We start from the raw sequence: 21,316 nt of genomic DNA on the forward strand, positions 1-21,316 counted from the left end.
TTTACCGATTTTTTCAATGTTTGCATCAGTTTTTGCTGACAATGGTCTGCCAGTGCGAGTGTCAGCACTGGTGTCTTCGCGGCCATCTTTAAATCGTTTAAACCACTCAAACACTTGTGTTCGCGATAAACAATCATCGCCGTACACTTGTTGTAACATTACAAACGTTTCACTTGCAGATTTTCCTAGTTTGAAACAAAATTTGATGTTAACACGCTGTTCTTTCTGTACACTCAACATTTTCCGACGCACAGACAAAACGTCAACTACTTAAAACAGACGCCACGGGCAGACTGAGTGCAGGAGGCAGATGAAACTCGAGCAGTAGGCGGAGCGAGAGTCACGTGACAGGCCACGCGACTTTCAGCCTTACTGCATTCGTTTTATTGTTTCACCAGTACTAGTCCGGTTTTTTTCTAGCCACACCTCGTATGGTCACTACAGAGGAGGTTCGCCGCATTTTCCACCAAGTACATTGTAACCCCTTCACATACCGGGGAACATTCTGTGGTCACAGAGTAGCAGTAATCAGACGAGGTTATTACCTTCCCATGCGTAGGCTACCGTTAACACTACAACGCAAACGCCTGAGTCTGGAGTGATGCCGTGTCCAGGAAGAATGGACTGCTTACAAATGGGGTCGCATTGTGTTCTACGATAAACAGCTGTTCTGCACTACCATGGACGACCATCGTCTACGAATATGGCGGTGACCAGCCGAAAGGTTAAATGCTTCCAATGGTTTCAAGAGGAACAGTGGAGTCACGGTGCGGGGAGCCATCGGGTATGACATCAGGTCGCAGATGATAGTGACTAAGTGACCGCAAAACGGAATGTCAGGCATCCTGCGCCCACATGTAATATCTCTCATGCGACAGTGTGGTGGTGCCAATGCTCATCCACACGTGGGACGTAAGTCTATGAAGTGGCTGCGTGATGTTGAGGTATTCTAGGAGTCAGCAAGATCCCCAAATATGTTCTCGATGGAACGTGTGTGGGACCAGTTCGGTCGTCAAATCTGCCCCTTACCCAACCAAATTAGTGCATACATAGAGGCTACACAAAGTGCAACATAAATGCGCTCATACTGCCTAGTTCTTTGTAAATTTGATAGGATTTTGTAATCACCGAAATGATATGATATACACTCTGAACCCGTGAAGTTTCATTTTGTTGTCTCATCCCCTTCTGGCTGCTTTACTTTTTTGTCAGGCCGTGTGCCCCAGAAATGTTGCTACAAATTTCGAGGGGTTGTCTGAGATAGGAACCCGTGTCACGAAACGACTTCTAACGACACTGCTGTACGTCGAAGCTGTAGGTGCCGGCGCCTATCACTAGGGCAACCCTTCGGCAGCCCTCGTCACTTTGTACACTGACGGATCGTAGGCGAAGGTCTCGAGTGTTGCTTGTTATTCAGCGATAGGGACTGATTGCCACCATCGCCAGAGGAGGAGATGAAGCGAGTTTCTGCATAGGAAGGCCTTTTTCCTGTGAATATGTTGCTCTTTTGCCTTGGTGAATGACGGCTTCTGACTAGGGTCTCCATCTGGAGATTGTTTTTGTAGTGGACTGTCAAGGCAGCCAGTCCACAGAGACGGGTAGCCGAGAGGGCACACGTACACACACGCCGACTGGCGCGAAGTCTGGAACAGGATTCGTAATGAATGTGATAAAGAAAAGAACGTAGCTACTAGAACACTTAACTTTTATATCGTCCTTTGGTATACAGCATTCTTGATGATACAAGTGAGACTCTTTTGAGATACATGCAATGGTACAAATGGCGCCTTGCTAGGTCGTAGCCATTAACTTAGCTGAAGGCTATTCTAACTGTCTCTCGGCAATTGGGAGAAAGGCTTCGTCAGTGTAGTCGCTAGCAACGTCGTCGTACAACTGGGGCGAGTGCTAGTCCGTCTCTCGAGACCTGCCGTGTGGTGGCGCTCGGTCTGCGATCACTGCCAGTGGCGACACGCGAGTCCGACATGTACTAATGGACCGCGGCCGATTTAAAGCTACCACCTAGCAAGTGTGGTGTCTGGCGGTGACACCACAGTTTTTCTGTTTTATACCGAAAAACACTGCAGATTTTAGAGGGTTCCAGGACGAAAATAAACTGCGGATGGAAACACATGTCTGAAACCGTCATCCACCGAACTCAGAGAGCATCGCATTTATAAGAGACAAGGCCTGCCTACGTAGCGGCCAGATCCGTCTTCTGCAATGGCGATCGTAGCAATCTCTCACGATCACTGAATAACAAACAACATTGTGAGCCATTCTGCCTACGGTCCGACAGCGTACGAAGTCACGTTTGCTGCTGAAGGGGTTGCCTAATGGTAGGCGCCGACTCCTGTAACTTCGACGTTCTGTAGCGTCGTTGGATGACGTTTCCGGTCACGGGTTCCTGTTCTCGATTTGTTCCTGAAGACACCCTCTACAACCCCTCGAAGTTTGTCGCAACATTTCTGGGACACTGCGAGTAATGATCACCTATTTCGATAGCCATCTTCCTTTTTTTTCTGTGTCCAGCTGCCACTAACCGACGCAAACTTCAGAGCACATTCGTAACAAGCAAACTGGTTGTGTAGGCGACAAGCAGTAGAACAGTATGGAAACTAAAAGCTGTCGCCATACATCGTGTGCAGTTACAGCCTCAGTGGAACAGAAAACAAAATAATGTTAGTGAAAACACGTCCAGTTTATCGTTGGATGAACATATTATTTAAGTGGCTCCTAACCCCGTTAACATTTCTGACCAGTTCTAGGTTATGAACCTCATTTTGCTGTTAATGTCAGGCCAGCCGCTCCTATTTGAAATTCTCCCCAACACAACACCTGCAGTCACGTTTGTATCCCTTCTCGTGCATATTACTGGCCAGCAACACGAAAAAAATTTACAAGATATATATCAAATATTTATTGCCTTTTCAGTGAATTAATCTTTGCCTTAATGCAAGCCTTTATCACAGATGTGCAAAGTGAAAAGGTGCTTCATTAATTTCTTTTTCTGCTTGTCAGTTAAAGTTAAATATATTAGCCCAGAAAAATCGTATCTAGTTAACTGGAAACTGCCACGATGTCAACTATATTTCCTAGAATGTATTTAGTTTATTGATATGTACCAAACAAATAATACTGACAAATTTCGATATTATCATTTCAACGCGTTAAATTCAAGTAACAATATATGTTTGACAATTTAAAAAAATAATTAGGATAAGGTTTCTTACTTTCTACACAGATTTCTTCACTGAATATGATTTTTAAAAAACAGCAGATAAATGATGAAACTATCGGCTTCAACACTTTTTCTACGAGCTATAATTGCCAGCAACTTAAAAAATACTTTCTAGTATACTTCTTTTTTATCTTTTCTAAACAGAGAGATTATACAACATCTATACCTGTACCACTGTAGCTGAACACTTCTAGCTGGACACTTCTGGTCCAGATTTAACATAAAATATAAACAACCTGCAACATTTACATTCCTAAGTGACTATCTTCTAAAACAGTGTGAATTACAGTCTTTTCGACTCTTGGCAGAATGAAATAATATATTTCACATATCTTATTCTTTTGACAATGTTGACTGGAATACTCTCTTTCAAATTCTAAAGGTGGCAGGGCTAAAATACAGGGAGCGAAAGGCTATTTACAATTTGTACAGAAACCAGATGGCAGTTATAAGAGTCGAGGGACATGAAAGGGAAACAGTGGTTGGGAAGGGAGTGAGACAGGGTTGTAGCCTCTCCTGATGTTATTCAATCTGTATATTAAGCAAGCCGTAAAGGAAACAAAAGAAAAATTCGGAGTAGGTATTAAAATCCATGGAGAAGAAATAAAAACTTTGAGGTTCGCCGATGACATTGTAATTCTGTCAGAAACAGCAAAGGACTTGGAAGAGCAGTTGAATGGAATGGATAGTGTCTTGAAAGGAGGATATAAGATGAACATCAACAAAAGCAAAACGAGGATAATGGAATGTAGTCGAATTAAGTCGGGTGATGCTGAGGGAATTAGATTAGTAAATGAGACACTTAAAGTAGTAAAGGAGTTTTGCTATTTGGGGAGAAAAATAACTGATGATGGACGAAGTAGAGAGGATATAAAATGTAGACTGGCAATGGCAAGGAAAGCGTTTCTGAAGAAGAGAAATTTGTTAACATCGAGTATAGATTTAAGTGTCAGGAAGTCATTTCTGAAAGAATTTGTATGGAGTGTAGCCACGTATGGAAGTGAAACATGGACGATAAATAGTTTGGACAAGAAGAGAATAGAAGCTTTCGAAATGTGGTGCTACAGAAGAATGCTGAAGATAAGGTGGGTAGATCACGTAACTAATGAGGAGGTATTGAATAGGATTGGGGAGAAGAGAGGTTTGTGGCACAATTTGACGAGAAGAAGGGATCGGTTGGTAGGACATGTTCTGAGGCATCAAGGGATCACCAATTTAGTATTGGAGGGCAGCGTGGAGGGTAAAAATCGTAGAGGGAGACCAACAGATGAATACACTAAGCTGATTCAGAAGGATGTAGGTTGCAGTAGGTACTGGGAGATGAAGAAGCTTGCACAGGATAGAGTAGCATGGAGAGCTGCATCAAACCAGTCTCAGGACTGAAGACCACAACAACAACACATTTTTCTTTGACATACCAAGCGAAACAACCACGATAGAGTGAGTATTTTACATTATTAAATTTCCATTTTACAATGAAAGTAGATAGCTATTATTTTATCACTCACAATTCTTGTCTTCGGCGATCTGTACCCAATACATAATAATTAACTACAGTATTCTTGAAACATTAAGGCGATAATTCCTATTTGTTCGGTGCTGTATATCGCGCAAACAGTCTTCCATTTGCTAGTTTACAATGACATTCGTCTCCACAGCACAGTGAACTCCATTTGTTGTAGCCGTTAGCACCACCACAGTCCCTTACTTCAGAATTCCCTCCACCGGATGCAGATTATGTAGCGTTCGTGGTAATAAATTGTGCAATTATTAGATTCAAATCTCCACAGTGATAACAGATGAATAAAGTCAGTAAACACTTATTTATAAGACACCGCTTGTTTTATTTAAATATTTGTGTGCGACCACAGCCAGTTAGCACAGGCCTATCGGCTGCAACGTTCGAGAAGCTACAGAAACGAAGAAATGTGAGAGAAAATGTGTGTTGCTCAGCGCGTTTGTAGGAGTTTCTTGAACATAATTTTAAATGAGTGAATGACACTCTACGTTTCATATTATTTTAAAAGTTTTGAGTAAATTTTGAAAATCTTCTCGTAACCTTTGGCTTCATGCATAGATTTGAGAGTAGTACTAGATTGACTTCATATTTGTCTAAAACTTTGAATAATTTATGCTTTGGTCCATTGCCTAAGGTAAGTTTCAGGTCCACAAAAGCTAGATGTTCTGTTTCATTCTAATCGGAAGAGAAAAGAATGCCGAATCCATTCTACTGAACAAGCAAGCGACGTCCGAGCTGGCAGTTCATATGTCGATAACAATAATAAACCTTAGGTGAAGATTGAGTAGTATCGCACACATATCGTAGGTTCAAAGAAGGGCAGCCTGTTTTGTATTATCGCGAAATAGGGGAGATAGTGGCACAGAAATGATACGTGAATTGGAGAAGACGTCACTAAAACAAAGGATCTTCTCATGAAATGTCAATCACCAGTTTTCTCCTCCGATTGCGAAAACATTCTGTTGGCACCTACCTACATAGGTACATGATCATCACGATAACATAAGAGAAATCAGGGCTAGCACAGAAAAATTTAAGCGGTCGTTTTTCCCCTGCGCCGTTCGAGAGTGGAACGGTAAAGAGACAGCTTGGAGGTGGTTCATTGAACCCTCTGCCAGGTACTTTATTGTGAACAGCAGAGTAATCACGAAGATGTAGATGTAGACAAGCTTTTTCGAAATTGTAACAACCTTCAGGTTGTGTTGGAACGTTCTTCCCACTAAACAATTCTATGATATGTTACTCAATAGCCGCGCGGAGTGGCCGCGCGGTTTGAGACGCCATGTCACGATTGCGCGGCCCCTTCCGCCGGAGGTTCAAGTCCTCCCTCGGGCATGGGTGTGTGTTTTGTTCTTAGCATAAGTTAGTTTAAGTAGTGTGTAAGTCTAGGGACCGGTAACCTCAGCAGTTTGGTCCCTTAGGAATTCACACATATTTGAACATTTTGTTACTTAATACAACAATATCATAAAAACAGACTTTCTTTTTTAAAAATTTTATCCATCATTTCCAGTTGGTCGTTTAAATTGTTGGAAGGTTGTATCGGAGCTGTAGCGTATAAAAATTTCCATTTTGTTACAGAAAGTTTTAATTGGATCATAAAACGTTTAATTTAATTACGTGCAAGTTTCCATGTCGGGAGAGACTTGACTCAAATTAACAAAAATTCATAATAAAATTATTAAATTGTGAACAGAATAAGCTCAAACCATAATATCAGTTTAATCTTTAACGAAACTTCATGCATATAGTAAAGACTGTTCAGCTCTTTATGTGCACAATTCCCATGGGTCGAACCGTCACGAATCTAACTGCTGTCTTCTTCGAAGATTTCATCGGTCGTACAATACTGTATCCTGTTCATCACTGAACGCTTTCGGAAAGAACTCATTATCTCCTAAAACAGGTTTCGTGGCCACCTCTTTGTTATCCCATGAAGCTTTAAATCTGTCATCTAATGCACTTTTTGGAAGTAATATTTCTCATTCGTTTCGCTCATTATCATTTTAAAAAGTTTTAATTTTCTATTGTTTCTTTTATGTTTTTTATCTCATTTTCGCCTTAGCTTCTACATTTTTGCCTATTAAATAAAGAACATAAAGATTTAAATTTTTATTCTATGTGTTTTTTCCGCTACAACCTGTACATACCGCTGTGGCATTATAACATCCTCATTGCTGTTAAGGGGATATACACTGTCACAGCCTAGAATATAGAGAATAATATCCTTTGTAGCCAAAGATACAGTAAAAAGTAAAATTAGATACTAACAATCAAAACGCAGCACTCCACAGTTAAGTCCGCCCACAGAAAATCTCACCAGGAACAGATAAATCTGTTGTCAGTCTGAAATTCACTCTAGTTTCTATTCAAAAGCGAATGAGTGGTCTCGTTCTTTCACAGTTCACACAGCAGTGGCGCGATAGGTGTTGCCACTAGCTATAGAGTATACATGGCAACAGCTCTTGCTCGATACGATCCTCTGTCAGCTATTATCCGAGTTTCCCATATCTGGGAAGTGGAGTAATTACTGATTGAAATTTTTTAATCACATAGACTCACCTCTGACGTTAGCAATGTCATGTAAAATAATTATTTAATTAAATAACTTATTACTGTAACACACTTTTAAAATTGACTAAAAAGTACAAATATTTTCTCCTAGCACCATACGATTCCTAACCCCATACAGATAGTCCGAAATTGTGCTTGTGTATTTTTAATACACTCCTGGAAATTGAAATAAGAACACCGTGAATTCATTGTCCCAGGAAGGGGAAACTTTATTGACACATTCCTGGGGTCAGATACATCACATGATCACACTGACAGAACCACAGGCACATAGACACAGGCAACAGAGCATGCACAATGTCGGCACTAGTACAGTGTATATCCACCTTTCGCAGCAATGCAGGCTGCTATTCTCCCATGGAGACGATTGTAGAGATGCTGGATGTAGTCCTGTGGAACGGCTTGCCATGCCATTTCCACCTGGCGCCTCAGTTGGACCAGCGTTCGTGCTGGACGTGCAGACCGCGTGAGACGACGCTTCATCCAGTCCCAAACATGCTCAATGGGGGACAGATCCGGAGATCTTGCTGGCCAGGGTAGTTGACTTACACCTTCTAGAGCACGTTGGGTGGCACGGGATACATGCGGACGTGCATTGTCCTGTTGGAACAGCAAGTTCCCTTGCCGGTCTAGGAATGGTAGAACGATGGGTTCGATGACGGTTTGGATGTACCGTGCACTATTCAGTGTCCCCTCGACGATCACCAGTGGTGTACGGCCAGTGTAGGAGATCGCTCCCCACACCATGATGCCGGGTGTTGGCCCTGTGTGCCTCGGTCGTATGCAGTCCTGATTGTGGCGCTCACCTGCACGGCGCCAAACACGCATACGACCATCATTGGCACCAAGGCAGAAGCGACTCTCATCGCTGAAGACGACACGTCTCCATTCGTCCCTCCATTCACGCCTGTCGCGACACCACTGGAGGCGGGCTGCACGATGTTGGGGCGTGAGCGGAAGACGGCCTAACGGTGTGCGGGACCGTAGCCCAGCTTCATGGAGACGGTTGCGAATGGTCCTCGCCGATACCCCAGGAGCAACAGTGTCCCTAATTTGCTGGGAAGTGGCGGTGCGGTCCCCTACGGCACTGCGTAGGATCCTACGGTCTTGGCGTGCATCCGTGCGTCGCTGCGGTCCGGTCCCAGGTCGACGGGCACGTGCACCTTCCGCCGACCACTGGCGACAACATCGATGTACTGTGGAGACCTCACGCGCCACGTGTTGAGCAATTCGGCGGTACGTCCACCCGGTCTCCCGCATGCCCACTATATGCCCTCGCTCAAAGTCCGTCAACTGCACATACGGTTCACGTCCACGCTGTCGCGGCATGCTACCAGTGTTAAAGACTGCGATGGAGCTCCGTATGCCACGGCAAACTGGCTGACACTGACGGCGGCGGTGCACAAATGCTGCGCAGCTAGCGCCATTCGACGGCCAACACCGCGGTTCCTGGTGTGTCCGCTGTGCCGTGCGTGTGATCATTGCTTGTACAGCCCTCTCGCAGTGTCCGGAGCAAGTATGGTGGGTCTGACACACCGGTGTCAATGTGTTCTTTTTTCCATTTCCAGGAGTGTAGTTATGACAATACTCGTAAAATGAAAACGTAAAATAATAACGAAAAACGTGGGGTGTATGCAATATATAAGGAGCGTTCAAAAAGAAACGAGCCGGATGCATAATTACAGAAACCAGTACCTGTATGTTATAATATTGACCCTGGCAGTTGAGACACTTGTCCCACTGTGACACAAGGCGGTGATCGGCTGTCTCATAAAATTCCCGGGGCTGCGATGTTAACCAGTTCCGCACGTACAGCAGGGCGTCGTTGTGCGAGGTGAATCGTTTACCACTCTGAGCCTTTTTAAGGGGACCAAAATGGCATAATCACAGGGAGAGAGGTCCGGATTGTATGGAGGGTGGCCGACGATCACCCGTTTGAATTTCTGCAGGAGTGACGCGACTGTGTTGGCCGTATGAGGCGTTGCATTGTCGTAGAGCAGAATGACCCCACGGGTGAGATTGCCTGGTTGGTTTGATTTGATCGCTTGGCGAAGGGTGGTCAAGGTTTACGAGTAACGCTGGCATTCATTGTTCTCCGTGCTTTAGGAAGGGAATCAGAAGGGGGCCATCTTGGTCAAAGAATATCCTTTCCTGCACTCGTGTGGATGACCTTTGCTTTTTTTGGTGGTGGTGACCCTGGATGCTTTCACTGGAGACTTTGTCGTTTTGACTCTGGTTCGAAGTGATGACTCCATGACTCATCTCCAGCCACCACTCGTGCCAGGAACGCATTCCCTTCCCGGGCATAACGCTGCAGATGAGCAAGACAGTTGACCATTCGACATGCTTCATGGTGTGGTTGAAGACTGTGGGGCACCCATTGGGCACACACTTTGCGCATGTGCAGTCGTTCCTTCATGATGGTGTGAACACTTCCGACGCTCAATCCCACCACGGCGGCTACGGCTTTCACTGTCACTCGGCGGTCCTGGGTAATGAGTGCGTCCACCAGCTGGACGACGTCATCGGTAATGCAGTGTGGTGCTCCAGACCGTGCATCATCGGCTAACGACACTCATATTTCCCTGAAGCGCTTGTGCCACGCCTTGATGCTTGCAAGGGAAATGCAGTGTTCGCCGTACACTTGTGACATTCGTCGATGAATGTCCGTTCCTCTTATTCCTTCTGCTATCAGAAAACGAACAACACATCTATGCTCTTCTTTTGACCCGTCCATACCACTGTTTGCAATGCGACAGCGTTGGACTATTGATGCATGCTGCTAGCTCTGAATAGTCACGTGACGTGCACGTGTGCCCTCTAGCGACGGGCTATGAACTTCCACGTTCTGGTTGGAACCACAACTCGTTACACACGCCACACCTGTCACCGGTTTGCGCATTCCAGACGCCGGCTCGTTTCTTTTTTAACGTCCCTTATACGACTGATGCATGAATAGTTCAACTCAGTCAGTAACAATTTTACTGCATTGCAAATAATATGAACTGTTGTGTGATCATTTTCAATAACAGCTACTCTCTATACTCCCCACTATTATCTACTGGATTTGGCCCTCGTTTTTCATTTTAAATTTTACAGATATTCTCATAAAAAAAACACTGTCCGAGCAGGCCTTGAAGGCCGAACGGTACCGCCAGGCCTCCGTTTCATCCTATGCCCTAAGGCATCACTTGATGCAGATACGGTGGGGCACGTGGCCTACACACCGCTCTCCCGACCGTTGCCAGTTTTCGTGACCGGTGTCACTACTTCTCAGTCAAGTAGCCACTCAATTGGCCTCACAAGGGATGAGTGCCCCCCACTTGCCAACAGCACTCGGCACACCCGGATAGTGACCCATCCAAGTGCTAGGCAATCCCGACAGCGCTTAAATTCAGTGATCTGATGGGAACAAGTGTTACCACTGCAACAAGGCTATTGGCCCAACTATTCTCACAGATACCAAAAATTCACAACCACAAATTTTCTGGACTATCTGTATATAGCTTTAGGAGTCTGTAAGGTGCTAGGAGAAAATGTTTTATACTTTTTACTGCATTTTATAAATGTATTATATTGAAAAAGTTTTTTATTTAAAAATTTATTTTCTGCTTTTCAGTCTTGTGTTTGTGAAATATTTAAATCGTTTCCAAACGTCTTGATGAGAATATAGTAGAGATGTGCTGAATTTCAGGTTTATTTCAGGTTTTTTCCATGTAAGTCACGGAATATATTGTTTCCGCTACGTGTATCTCTCGGAAAGACAGCGAAGAAAAAGAATTATATACAACTGAGCTCACATAGCGGCTTACCAGCAACTGTCCTTGCCGTGAATCATTCGCGACTGGAACAGGGAAAGAGAGAAATATCAGTGGAACAGAAAACACCCACCGCCTCACACCCTTCAAGAAAGCGAGTTAATATTGCAGTGTCATCGAGCTGTGAGCTGTGTTGAAAGTTTCAAGCCTCTAGCTCACCGGGAAGTTAGTTTAAAATCAATTGCAAATTATGTACGCAATAGAGAGACACAAGAAAGCGACCTAATAAAAACGTGTTAAGAAAGGGTAACGAAGTGACGTCCCGCAAGTCAAATGGTAAAGGGAGCTAGGCCCAAGGCCAAACAGTTTGAGAACCTCTGTATTACGCAATGTGGTACTTTAAAATTTGCGTTCCTGTGCAATTATTCTGTTGCGTTGCTTAACTCTTAGTGACGGTGGGAATCGTGTTTTCAGGCCTGAAGACTATCATCAACGCCCTCCTCCACTCATTCAGGCAATTGGCGGAAGTCATGACGCTGACGATCTTCTGCCTGATGGTGTTTGCTCTGTTCGCGCTGCAGGTGTACATGGGAGAGCTGAGGAACAAGTGCGTCAGCCGAATGAACACCACCAACGTCACGCACGCCGAGTTCACCGAGTAAGTTGCAGGCATGCCTTTGCTACTATCTGTTACTTGTCCTCCTCAGCCCTGGGCTCAGATTTTATGAGTGAAAAGTTTATATTGTTGTTGAATGCATTGTTATTGCTCAATCCAATGTTCTTGGGCATGTCACAGCAGGGTGTAAACGCATTCTTGTCCAAAATTACCTTTAATTTTCTAAGACTGCTAACATTGTGATGAACACCCTTTTTGAACATATGGTGCGACCTAATGGGAACATGCAAAGACGGAAAACAAGTGATGCAGTTAATGCATATTGTGTACACAGCACGTTTGGTTTATTCCCTGAGCTAGGAAAAAAAAATTCTATATAGTATATATGCTACATAGGGATTGAAGAGAATTCGAAATGTGTCACATTATAGTGTTGACTGCCTCATCCACCTATGTTCTGTGTGACACTCTCAGCTGAACAAGACGATGTCATCATAATCAGGGTTTTCCTTGAGAAATTTCTAGTTAATAGTCCTTGTTGCAGTTCCTCTCAAGGAAACATTTATTGAGAACGAACTGTGACTGCATGTAGCTGCATACTGTAATTCTTACAGTTGTTTGACTAGAACAGTGATTACTGTCATTCACTGGAATAATTATCTGCCTTATTTTATTCTAAATACTGAATTAACATACGGGTTTAGAAAGTGATTGGGGAAGAAAGTTGAATCTAATCTCGCTTTCACAGACAGCTGTATATTCCACATGATTAGAGTGCACGGCTATTAGATCAATAATTAAGGCAGTCGATTATCAAAATATGATAATGCAAACGATGGACATAATTTTAAAAACAAAACATATGTATATTCTTACGATACTAAGTTTCGCAGTTGTGTTAACTAACGTATCATACTGTTCTACGTCACAATTTAAAAGGTTCATTTTTCTAAGTAGTCTCCTTACCGATACCTAACAGATGGTACTGACGAAACTCGATATTATAATTTGCAAATGTAAAATTCAAGAAACGCTGTCTGCTTTGAAAAGTTCTTAAAAAAAGTCTTCCACGAATGTCATCCTTTAATGGCCCAGACAAGTGCCCTCTGCGAAATGTCAGGTGTGACAGCCCACATTGGTCTCCCTGACCGCTGCAAATCGTGGAGTCCGCCGAACCGCCTCCTGAAGACATCACCATCCGTGCCCAGAGACTAATTGTACTTCTGTCGACAGCAGATGCTCCATAGACTTTGCACAAGCGTTTGTGAATATTCCTCACAGTTTCTTTCACTGTAGTGAGAAATTCAACAACAGCACGTTGCTTGTAACTTACAGACGCCATTTTAAAACTGCCCTGCAACTACGCTATCTGTCGGAAGTGATGGAAACTTGGCGCTCTCACTCAGGCGACTTGAAATAATACATACGTATAGTTTAGTACTCGTAGCATTGTTTTCGGTTGAGAAAAACAAATGCTGTGCATTACTTTCTGGGCAACTCTCACAATCACCAACAACTTAAGAATTTTCACCCATTAAGTTACGTCGTGACTTCTTTGTAACGTATATTGCGACGTTCACTCTCTGTAACCCGGTGCTTAAACCGAGATTTGAGGTGTAAATCATTGGAAAATTTTAAGTTATGTAAGGTTAACTTTTACAATTATTTAAGTGTTGTTTAAATACTCCTTCCCGATTTTATTGCACAAAATAAAGCCTGAAGATTAGATGGATAGATCACATAATTAATTAGGAGGTATTGAATAGAATTGGTGAGAAGAGAAATTTGTGGCACAACTTGACTAGAAGAAGGGATCGGTTGGTAGGACATGTTCTGAGGCATCAAGGGATCACCAATTTAGTATTGGAGGGCAGCGTGGAGGGTAAAAATCTTAGAGGGAGACCAAGAGATGAATACACTTGAAGATTCAGAAGGATGTAGGTTGCAGTAGGTACTGGGAGATGAAGGAACGTGCACAGGATACAGTAGCATGGAGCGCTGCATCAATCCAGTCTCTGGACTGAAGACCAGAACAACAACAAAATAAAGCCTGTAGGGCTTTACTTTTTATCAAACAAAATCACATACTTTTATGCGCTTTTTTTAAATATAACACACAAACGAGCTGTTAAAGAACTGAATTTTATATTTTTATTTATTTTTTGAATTATACTATCTCTGTAGCACGTACACAATCTAGTAATGTTAATGTGACCACCTGTCAGAAGCCTGTATAACCACCTTTGGTAGCACCCACGTACAGGGAATGTCACTGAGATTTTCAAAGGTACCGATAGGTTTGTGGAGACAGGCCAACTCCTCAGACGTGGCCAGCTGCGCTATGTTTCTCAGTGGCGGATGCGTGGCGCGAACGGCCTGATCAAGGTGGTCCCACAGATTCTCGATTGGTATTAAATCCAGAGAGGTTTGTGGCCGCTGGAGTACGGCACAGTCACCCTGGTGCCATGCGAACCAAACACGCACACCGCGAGCTGTGTGACATGCTGCATTGTCCTACTGGTAGATGCCATCGTTCCGAGGAAAAACTAAGTGCATGTAGGAGTGGACATGGTCCCCAAGTAGAGATGTATGCTAGAATTGACCCACTGTGTCTTCCAGAGTGACGAGACCACCCTGAGAATGCCTCTGGCATGGACCCTTGCGACGACGGTTGTGGGGTATTTACTTTCAGACGATTCATGCTTTACACACCAACGGCCATCTGTCCGATGGGGCATCAAACATGACTCATCTGGAAAGGACACCTGTCGCCACTCAGTGGATGTCCAGTTATGGTACTGGCGTGCAAATTCCAGTCTTCGTCCTCGCTGAACAGCAGTCGACATGGTGCATGAACCACGAGCCTGCCGCTAGACCCATACTCGCTGAACGTTCGTTGAGGAGATACTGTTGGTAGCCCCTTGGATCAGCTGGGCGGTCAGTTTCGGAACAGTTGTACTTCTCTTCGCCCATACACATGTCCGTAGCCGTCTTTCACCCCTGTCATCAAAGGTCCATGGAGCACCACAGTTGCTTCGGTTTTAGACGGCGCCATTTTTCCGTGGATGGTGTACTTCAACATCAATGACTCTTTCCTGCACGTGCTCATTGCCAAAATTGGTTATTCAAGCTTCTGGCAGGTAGTAACATTCACGTTACTAGACCGTGTAGGTGCTACAGAGCTACTTCAATTTTTCGAATGTAAAATTCAGTTCTCTAACATTGCGTTTATGCGTTCTAAAAAAAAAAAATAAAAAAATAAAAAAAAAGATCGTGCCCTTTTGGACGTAAAATAGCTTCGGTTCCGCCTTACGACAATTTCACTGTTTTCCTGGTCCCCGGAACGTTTTATATACCCTCCACTGCGAGTGGTGCCACCTGCCATCTGTGAGTAGTTACCGCACGCTGACATAGAACGTAGGCGGTGGTGACATTAATGTTACTGGACAGTGTACATTTTCACATAAAAACCTAAATTCCAGGGTTTAAACTTGCACATAAAAACTGCACGCGATAGGTACAAAAAGGAAGTCTGCAAAACTGACATTAAACGCTCTGATCTACATTTTTCTTTACCACCATTCGTGCTTCATTTGATTTTAAGTAATACTAAGTATTTTGTTGGAGAAACAGAGAGCACCTCGTCACCATTGTCCGTAAGTTCTTCCGCTGAATGATTCTCTTGTTCGCTAGCAGAATTGTGATCTCTGGCTGTTACAAAATCGTCTTCTTTTTCGCCTGTTTCTCGATCTATATCACTGACTTCTTCCTCCAGCCACTGACATTTTGTGCTGCACTGAAGAAAACAGGTACATAATTCACGAGGCGCGGTCTAGGAAACCCAAGACGTATCAACAGCAAACAAGGCTATAATGCAACCGACAATAAAACATTGTAGGGTTGGCGATTTGAGGAGGACTGGGTGGGAGGAGGGGGCGGGGGGGGGGGGGGGGGGAGCGTTTACAGTAGCAATTCGCCAGTATTTTCCTGGGAGAGGAGCTCGAAAATTCTCACGCAGTTTGAGACACCACACGTCGTGAGTTACGGGATTCTTCATTTCTTCTAAGCAAAGCAATAACTTAGCTCTGACTTTATAATTCTAGCGAGGACACTTCTGCACCACATTTAACTTTAAATATTGACGACAGATACCATTTATGTCCGCTACTTATTCTCCGTTACAAACAGTATAACTAACAATCTTTCAAACAATGAGTACACCCAATTACAATCCCTTACTTCTTACTTAGACATCCTATACAAAACAACCTGAAAGATTGAATATTTTAAGTTATTATATTTACTTTTTGCAGTAGAAAATGATACGCATTATTCATAATTCTGGCCTTCGCATAATCGTGTCTAATGCAAAATGTGTATCTTATTATCTCACTGCCCTTTCAAATGTTTACTTGAGTCAGCATAGACGTATGATATAATCAGAACTCATGCTTAATTCTCATATTACTCTGAGTATAGAAGAAATCAGTGTTACTACTAGTAATATCTTAAGTGAATTACTTCTCCATTTGTGTGTAACATAATACATGTTTGTTGTAGGTGGATAAGAAACGAGGACAACTGGTTGTACAACGAAGAGGACGATCCTGTCATATGTGGCAACACGACTGGTGCGAGGTACGTGGTCACAGTTTCTCGGCAGTTTTAAGTCTGCCTGGAAATTTAGTGCGTGACATAAGAAAAGTTTTTTTATTCGCTAACAAACTAAAAAAACACACTTCTGGAATTTCTTATGATTTAATTCCTGATACTGCACGAATGAAGGAAGGAGGACATAAAAAGCAGCTAGCGTAGGCAAACGGACTGTTCCTGGTCAGAAGAAGTCTGCTGCTATCACAGGTCTTAACTTGAGGAAGAAATTTCTGAATATGTGCGTTTGTAACAAAGCACTGTGTGGTTGTGAATCATCAAGAGTGGGAAAACAGGAACAGAAGAGAATCGAAGCGTTTGAGATGTGGTGTTACAGAAAAATGTTGGTGGGCTGATAAGATACGGAATGAGGAAGTCCTCTGCAGAATCTGCGAAAAAAGGAACACGACGGAAACGCTGAAGGGAAGAAGTAACAGGATGATAGGACAGGTGTTAAGACATCAGGGAATTACCACCATGGTGTTAGGGGGAGCTGTAGAAGACAGAGATTGGAAAACATCCAGCAAATAACCGAAGACGTAGGTTACAAGTGCTACTCTGAGGTGAAGAGGTTGGCACGGGATAGGAATTAGTAGCGGGCCGCATCAAACGAGTCAGAAGACTGATGACTGAAAAAAAAAAACACATATAGCACAAAGAAACACCTAACTAGCTCTAACTAGCTCACGCTGTTTTTTTTTTTTTTTTTTTTTTTTTTTTTTTTTTTTTTTTTTTTTTTTTTTTTTTGGAGGGGAGCGGGAGGGGTGTTACTTCCTGCTTACTTCCTGTACTGTTTTATCTCCTGCTGTTGGGGCCATCCTCAGAGGTAATAAATATAGGGTAACTAGTTCACGATTTCAGGTGACAACATCGTCCTGAGAAACCCGCGACTATCTTCCGGAACCATATGTTGTCTAGCCACTCCAAAATCTAGAAAATCGTATGCTTCCAAATTTTCGTGCACTCCTGATTGAAACTGTGATTTGAGATTCGGGAGCAATTACAAACCTGGATCTGTCTACATAATCTCGCTTATAAATCCCATTCAGAATACGTGGAACAACGCGTCAAACATCGTGAATGGTACCCATGGATTTAGCCGACATCCACGACACCTAGTGGCAAGACTGCTTGCAAATAACTATTGCCAGTCCTTGCTGAAGTGAACGGCAGGATAATCAAGGCTGGTGGTATTACTCATGGCGATTAGGACGAAAGTGTTTTAAAGCTTCAACATATTATCGCATCGGAAGTAACACATGTGAAGTTTCTGCTTTTGTGATTGTTTTGGTTGGCAGGAGAGCCAACACCGTGTTACTAGAGGAGGCCGAAAGGCACGCGTTTTAGCTCACGCAGGCTGGCGTGAGGTCTGGAGCAGGACAAGGAAATTAGAATTTAGAAAAAAGGACGTAGCTGGTGGAATACTTAACTTTAATCCATTAATGGTGAACTTCGGTCTGGACGGTACATGATTCACAATATCAATAATAACTGATAATGGCGCCTTGCTAGGTCGTAGCAAATGACGTAGCTGTAGGCTATGCTAAACTATCCTCTAGGAAAATGAGAGCGTATTTTGTCAGTGAACCGCACTGTCGCCTGATAAACAAAGTAAGAGCCTACGGAATATCAGACCAGCTGTGTGGCTGGATTGAAGAGTTTTTAGCAAACAGAACACAGCATGTTGTTATCAATGGAGAGACGTCTACAGACGTTAAAGTAACCTCTGGCGTGCCACAGGGGAGTGTTATGGGACCATTGCTTTTCACAATATATATGAATGACCTAGTAGATAGTGTCGGAAGTTCCATGCGGCTTTTCGCGGATGATGCTGTAGTATACAGAGAAGTTGCAGCATTAGAAAATTGTAGCGAAATGCAGGAAGATCTGCAGCGGATAGGCACTTGGTGCAGGGAGTGGCAACTGTCCCTTAACATAGACAAATGTAATGTATTGTGAATACATAGAAAGAAGGATCCTTTATTGTATGATTATATGATAGCGGAACAAACACTGGTAGCAGTTACTTCTGTAAAATATCTGGGAGTATGCGTGCGGAACGATTTGAAGTGGAATGATCATATAAAATTAATTGTTGGTAAGGCGGGTACCAGGTTGAGATTCATTGGGAGAGTGCTTAGAAAATGTAGTCCATCAACAAAGGAGGTGGCTTACAAAACACTCGTTCGACCTATACTTGAGTATTGCTCATCAGTGTGGGATCCGTACCAGATCGGGTTGACGGAGGAGATAGAGAAGATCCAAAGAAGAGCGGCGCGTTTCATCACAGGGTTATTTGGTAACCGTGATAGCGTTACGGAGATGTTTAATAAACTCAAGTGGCAGACTCTGCAAGAGAGGCGCTCTGCATCGCGGTGTAGCTTGCTCGCCAGGTTTCGAGAGGGTGCGTTTCTGGATGAGGTATCGAATATATTGCTTCCCCCTACTTATACCTCCCGAGGAGATCACGAATGTAAAATTAGAGAGATTAGAGCGCGCACGGAGGCTTTCAGACAGTCGTTCTTCCCGCGAACCATACGCGACTGGAACAGGAAAGGGAGGTAATGACAGTGGCACGTAAAGTGCCCTCCGCCACACACCGTTGGGTGGCTTGCGGAGTATAAATGTAGATGTAGATGTAGCAAAGTCGGTTGTACAACTGGGGCGAGTGCTAGGAAGTCTCTCTAGACCTGCCGTGTGGCGGCGCTCGGTCTGCAATCACTGATAGTGGAGACACGCGGGTCCGACGTATACTAACGGACCGCGGCCGATTTAAAGGCTACCACCTAGCAAGTGTGGTGTCTGGCGGTGACACCACATTCCTCCCCCGCAAATCGGCGTACTGTTGTGTTATAAGGCTTCCGCCCGCCGTGGAGAGGACCCCATGTTGACGTATGCGACGAGGTGGGGAGCCTAACAACAGGCGAGGCTGTGCCACCCGCACCCTGCCATTCGGACCGCGGGGAGCTAGGAAACGCCTGAAAACCGGCTCCAGGGTGCACGCGAACATGCGGTGTATGCGCCCGCAGAGAGACAGGAGGGGCCGAAGGGTCGACCTCCACCGGACCGGGGCACCCGACGGGCGAAGACGACATATGGTCCGGAGCGGGCAAGAGTTCCATGTCGGAGGACAACTGGTCCCGGGAAGCGATCGGCGGCGCGTGACCCAGGGAGGCGCCCGGCGGCTGCAGCGAAGCGTCCACTGCGGGCGTCGCCGGCGGGAGAACAGGCGGCGGCGGCGACGGCGACGGCGGCGCGTCGCCATGGGGCAAAATGGAAGACAGCGTCGGTAACACCTGGGGATGAGGCGAGCCAGTAGATGGGTCCCCAGGGCGCTGACCGGACGGCACCGTCGCTGAAAGCAGACGGCGAGCGGCAGATCCCATCCTCGTCGCCAATATTTTGGTTGGCAGGAGAGCCAGCACCGTGTTACTAGAGGAGGCCGAAAGGCACGCGTTTTAGCTCACGCAGGCTGGCGTGAGGTCTGGAACAGGACAAGGAAATTAGAATTTAGAAAAAAGGACGTAGGTGGTGGAATACTTAACTTTAATCCATTAATGGTGAACGTCGGTCTGGACGCTACATGATTCACAATATCAATAATAACTGATAATGACGCCTTGCTAGGTCGTAGCAAATGACGTAACTGAAGGCTATGCTAACTATCGTCTCGGCAAATGAGCGTATTTTGTCAGTGAACCATCGCTAGCAAAGTCGGTTGTACAACTGGGGCGAGTGCTAGGAAGTCTCTCTAGACCTGCCGTGTGGCGGCGCTCGGTCTGCAATCACTGATAGTGGCGACACGCGGGTCCGACGTTTACTAACGGACCGCGGCCGATTTAAAGGCTACCACCTAGTAAGAGTGGTGTCTGGCTGTGACACCACAGTGATTAACAAAATCAACACTCTTTTAGTGTATTTGAATACGTGCTCCCTTAATGGTAAGCACAATTAATAATCTGAATTCCACCTAGATCCACAATCCATACAATACGTCTGCATCAACTGTAACGTTGCTATCAATGATTTTGCGTCTTAAAATAATGGACATCGTTTAAAGACGTTTGGTAAATCTTAGCTTTGCGAAATCCCCTTGGATAGAAATCCAAGGGCCGGCTGCGGTGGTCTAGCGGTTCTGGCGCTGCGGTCCGGAACCGCGGGACTGCTAAGGTCGCAGGTTCGAATCCTGCCTCGGGCATGGGTGTGTGTGATGTCCTTAGGTTAGTTAGGTTTAAGTAGTTCTAAGTTCTAGGGGACTTATGACCTAAGATGTTGAGTCCCATAGTGCTCAGAGCCATTTTTTAGAAATCCAAGGACGTAGTGTTGGTGACATAATAACTCACCGAATGACATGTCTACCTGACCAGTGTCTGCAAATGTCTGTTCCAGAATGTCTCACGAAGTCTAGCCCAGTGAAGGTTTTTACTTAAGACTATGAGGTGGAGCCGCCCCAAAGATAAATTTAATTTCTCGAAAATGGATTACAGAACTTAGATTATCAGGACGTCTTTAAACTATGTCCTACACGGATCCACAAAATGGCATCCAATGTTTCTGGAACTGTCAAGATCGAATTTTTCGAACAGTAGTAGTTAGTCTTAAAGTTGCACCTTGAAATGCCAATTAGTTCCATGTATGAGACGTTTCCGAACTTGGCTTCTACTTCCAATATCGTCGTAAAGGAAGTAGTCTACGGATGAATAAAACTAGGCCTACTATTAATACTACTACTACTACTACTACTACTACTACTACTACTACTTATGGTCCCCCCAGAGGCTCTGTTCGTTCAATCTAAGGGGGTCCTACCAATCTCCTTGTTTTGCACGTTCTGCTGCTTACAAAGAAAAGCAATCAACAAAGCGGCTGATCCCCTGTCTATGTATTCCTCTTACACTTTGATGCGTAATTAATCGACGTTTAATATTAATATTTTGGCAGTGTTTCTGGCATTAGATAGC

At 44.3% G+C, this 21,316-nt stretch overlaps 1 protein-coding gene across 1 annotated transcript in view; it reads left to right on the top strand.

Annotated features, from left to right (window-relative positions):
- Window positions 1–21,316, top strand: part of LOC126263582 (sodium channel protein 60E-like) — a 347,601-nt gene that overhangs the window by 41,379 nt on the left and 284,906 nt on the right. Inside the window, exons 4-5 of the mRNA XM_049960674.1 lie at window positions 11,564–11,747; window positions 16,266–16,343. Coding sequence (XP_049816631.1) covers window positions 11,564–11,747; window positions 16,266–16,343 — 262 coding nt within the window. The remainder of the gene's footprint in view (window positions 1–11,563; window positions 11,748–16,265; window positions 16,344–21,316) is intronic.

Source organism: Schistocerca nitens, chromosome 6 (assembly GCF_023898315.1).
Source record: "Schistocerca nitens isolate TAMUIC-IGC-003100 chromosome 6, iqSchNite1.1, whole genome shotgun sequence".
NCBI classification, from domain to species: domain Eukaryota; kingdom Metazoa; phylum Arthropoda; class Insecta; order Orthoptera; family Acrididae; genus Schistocerca; species Schistocerca nitens.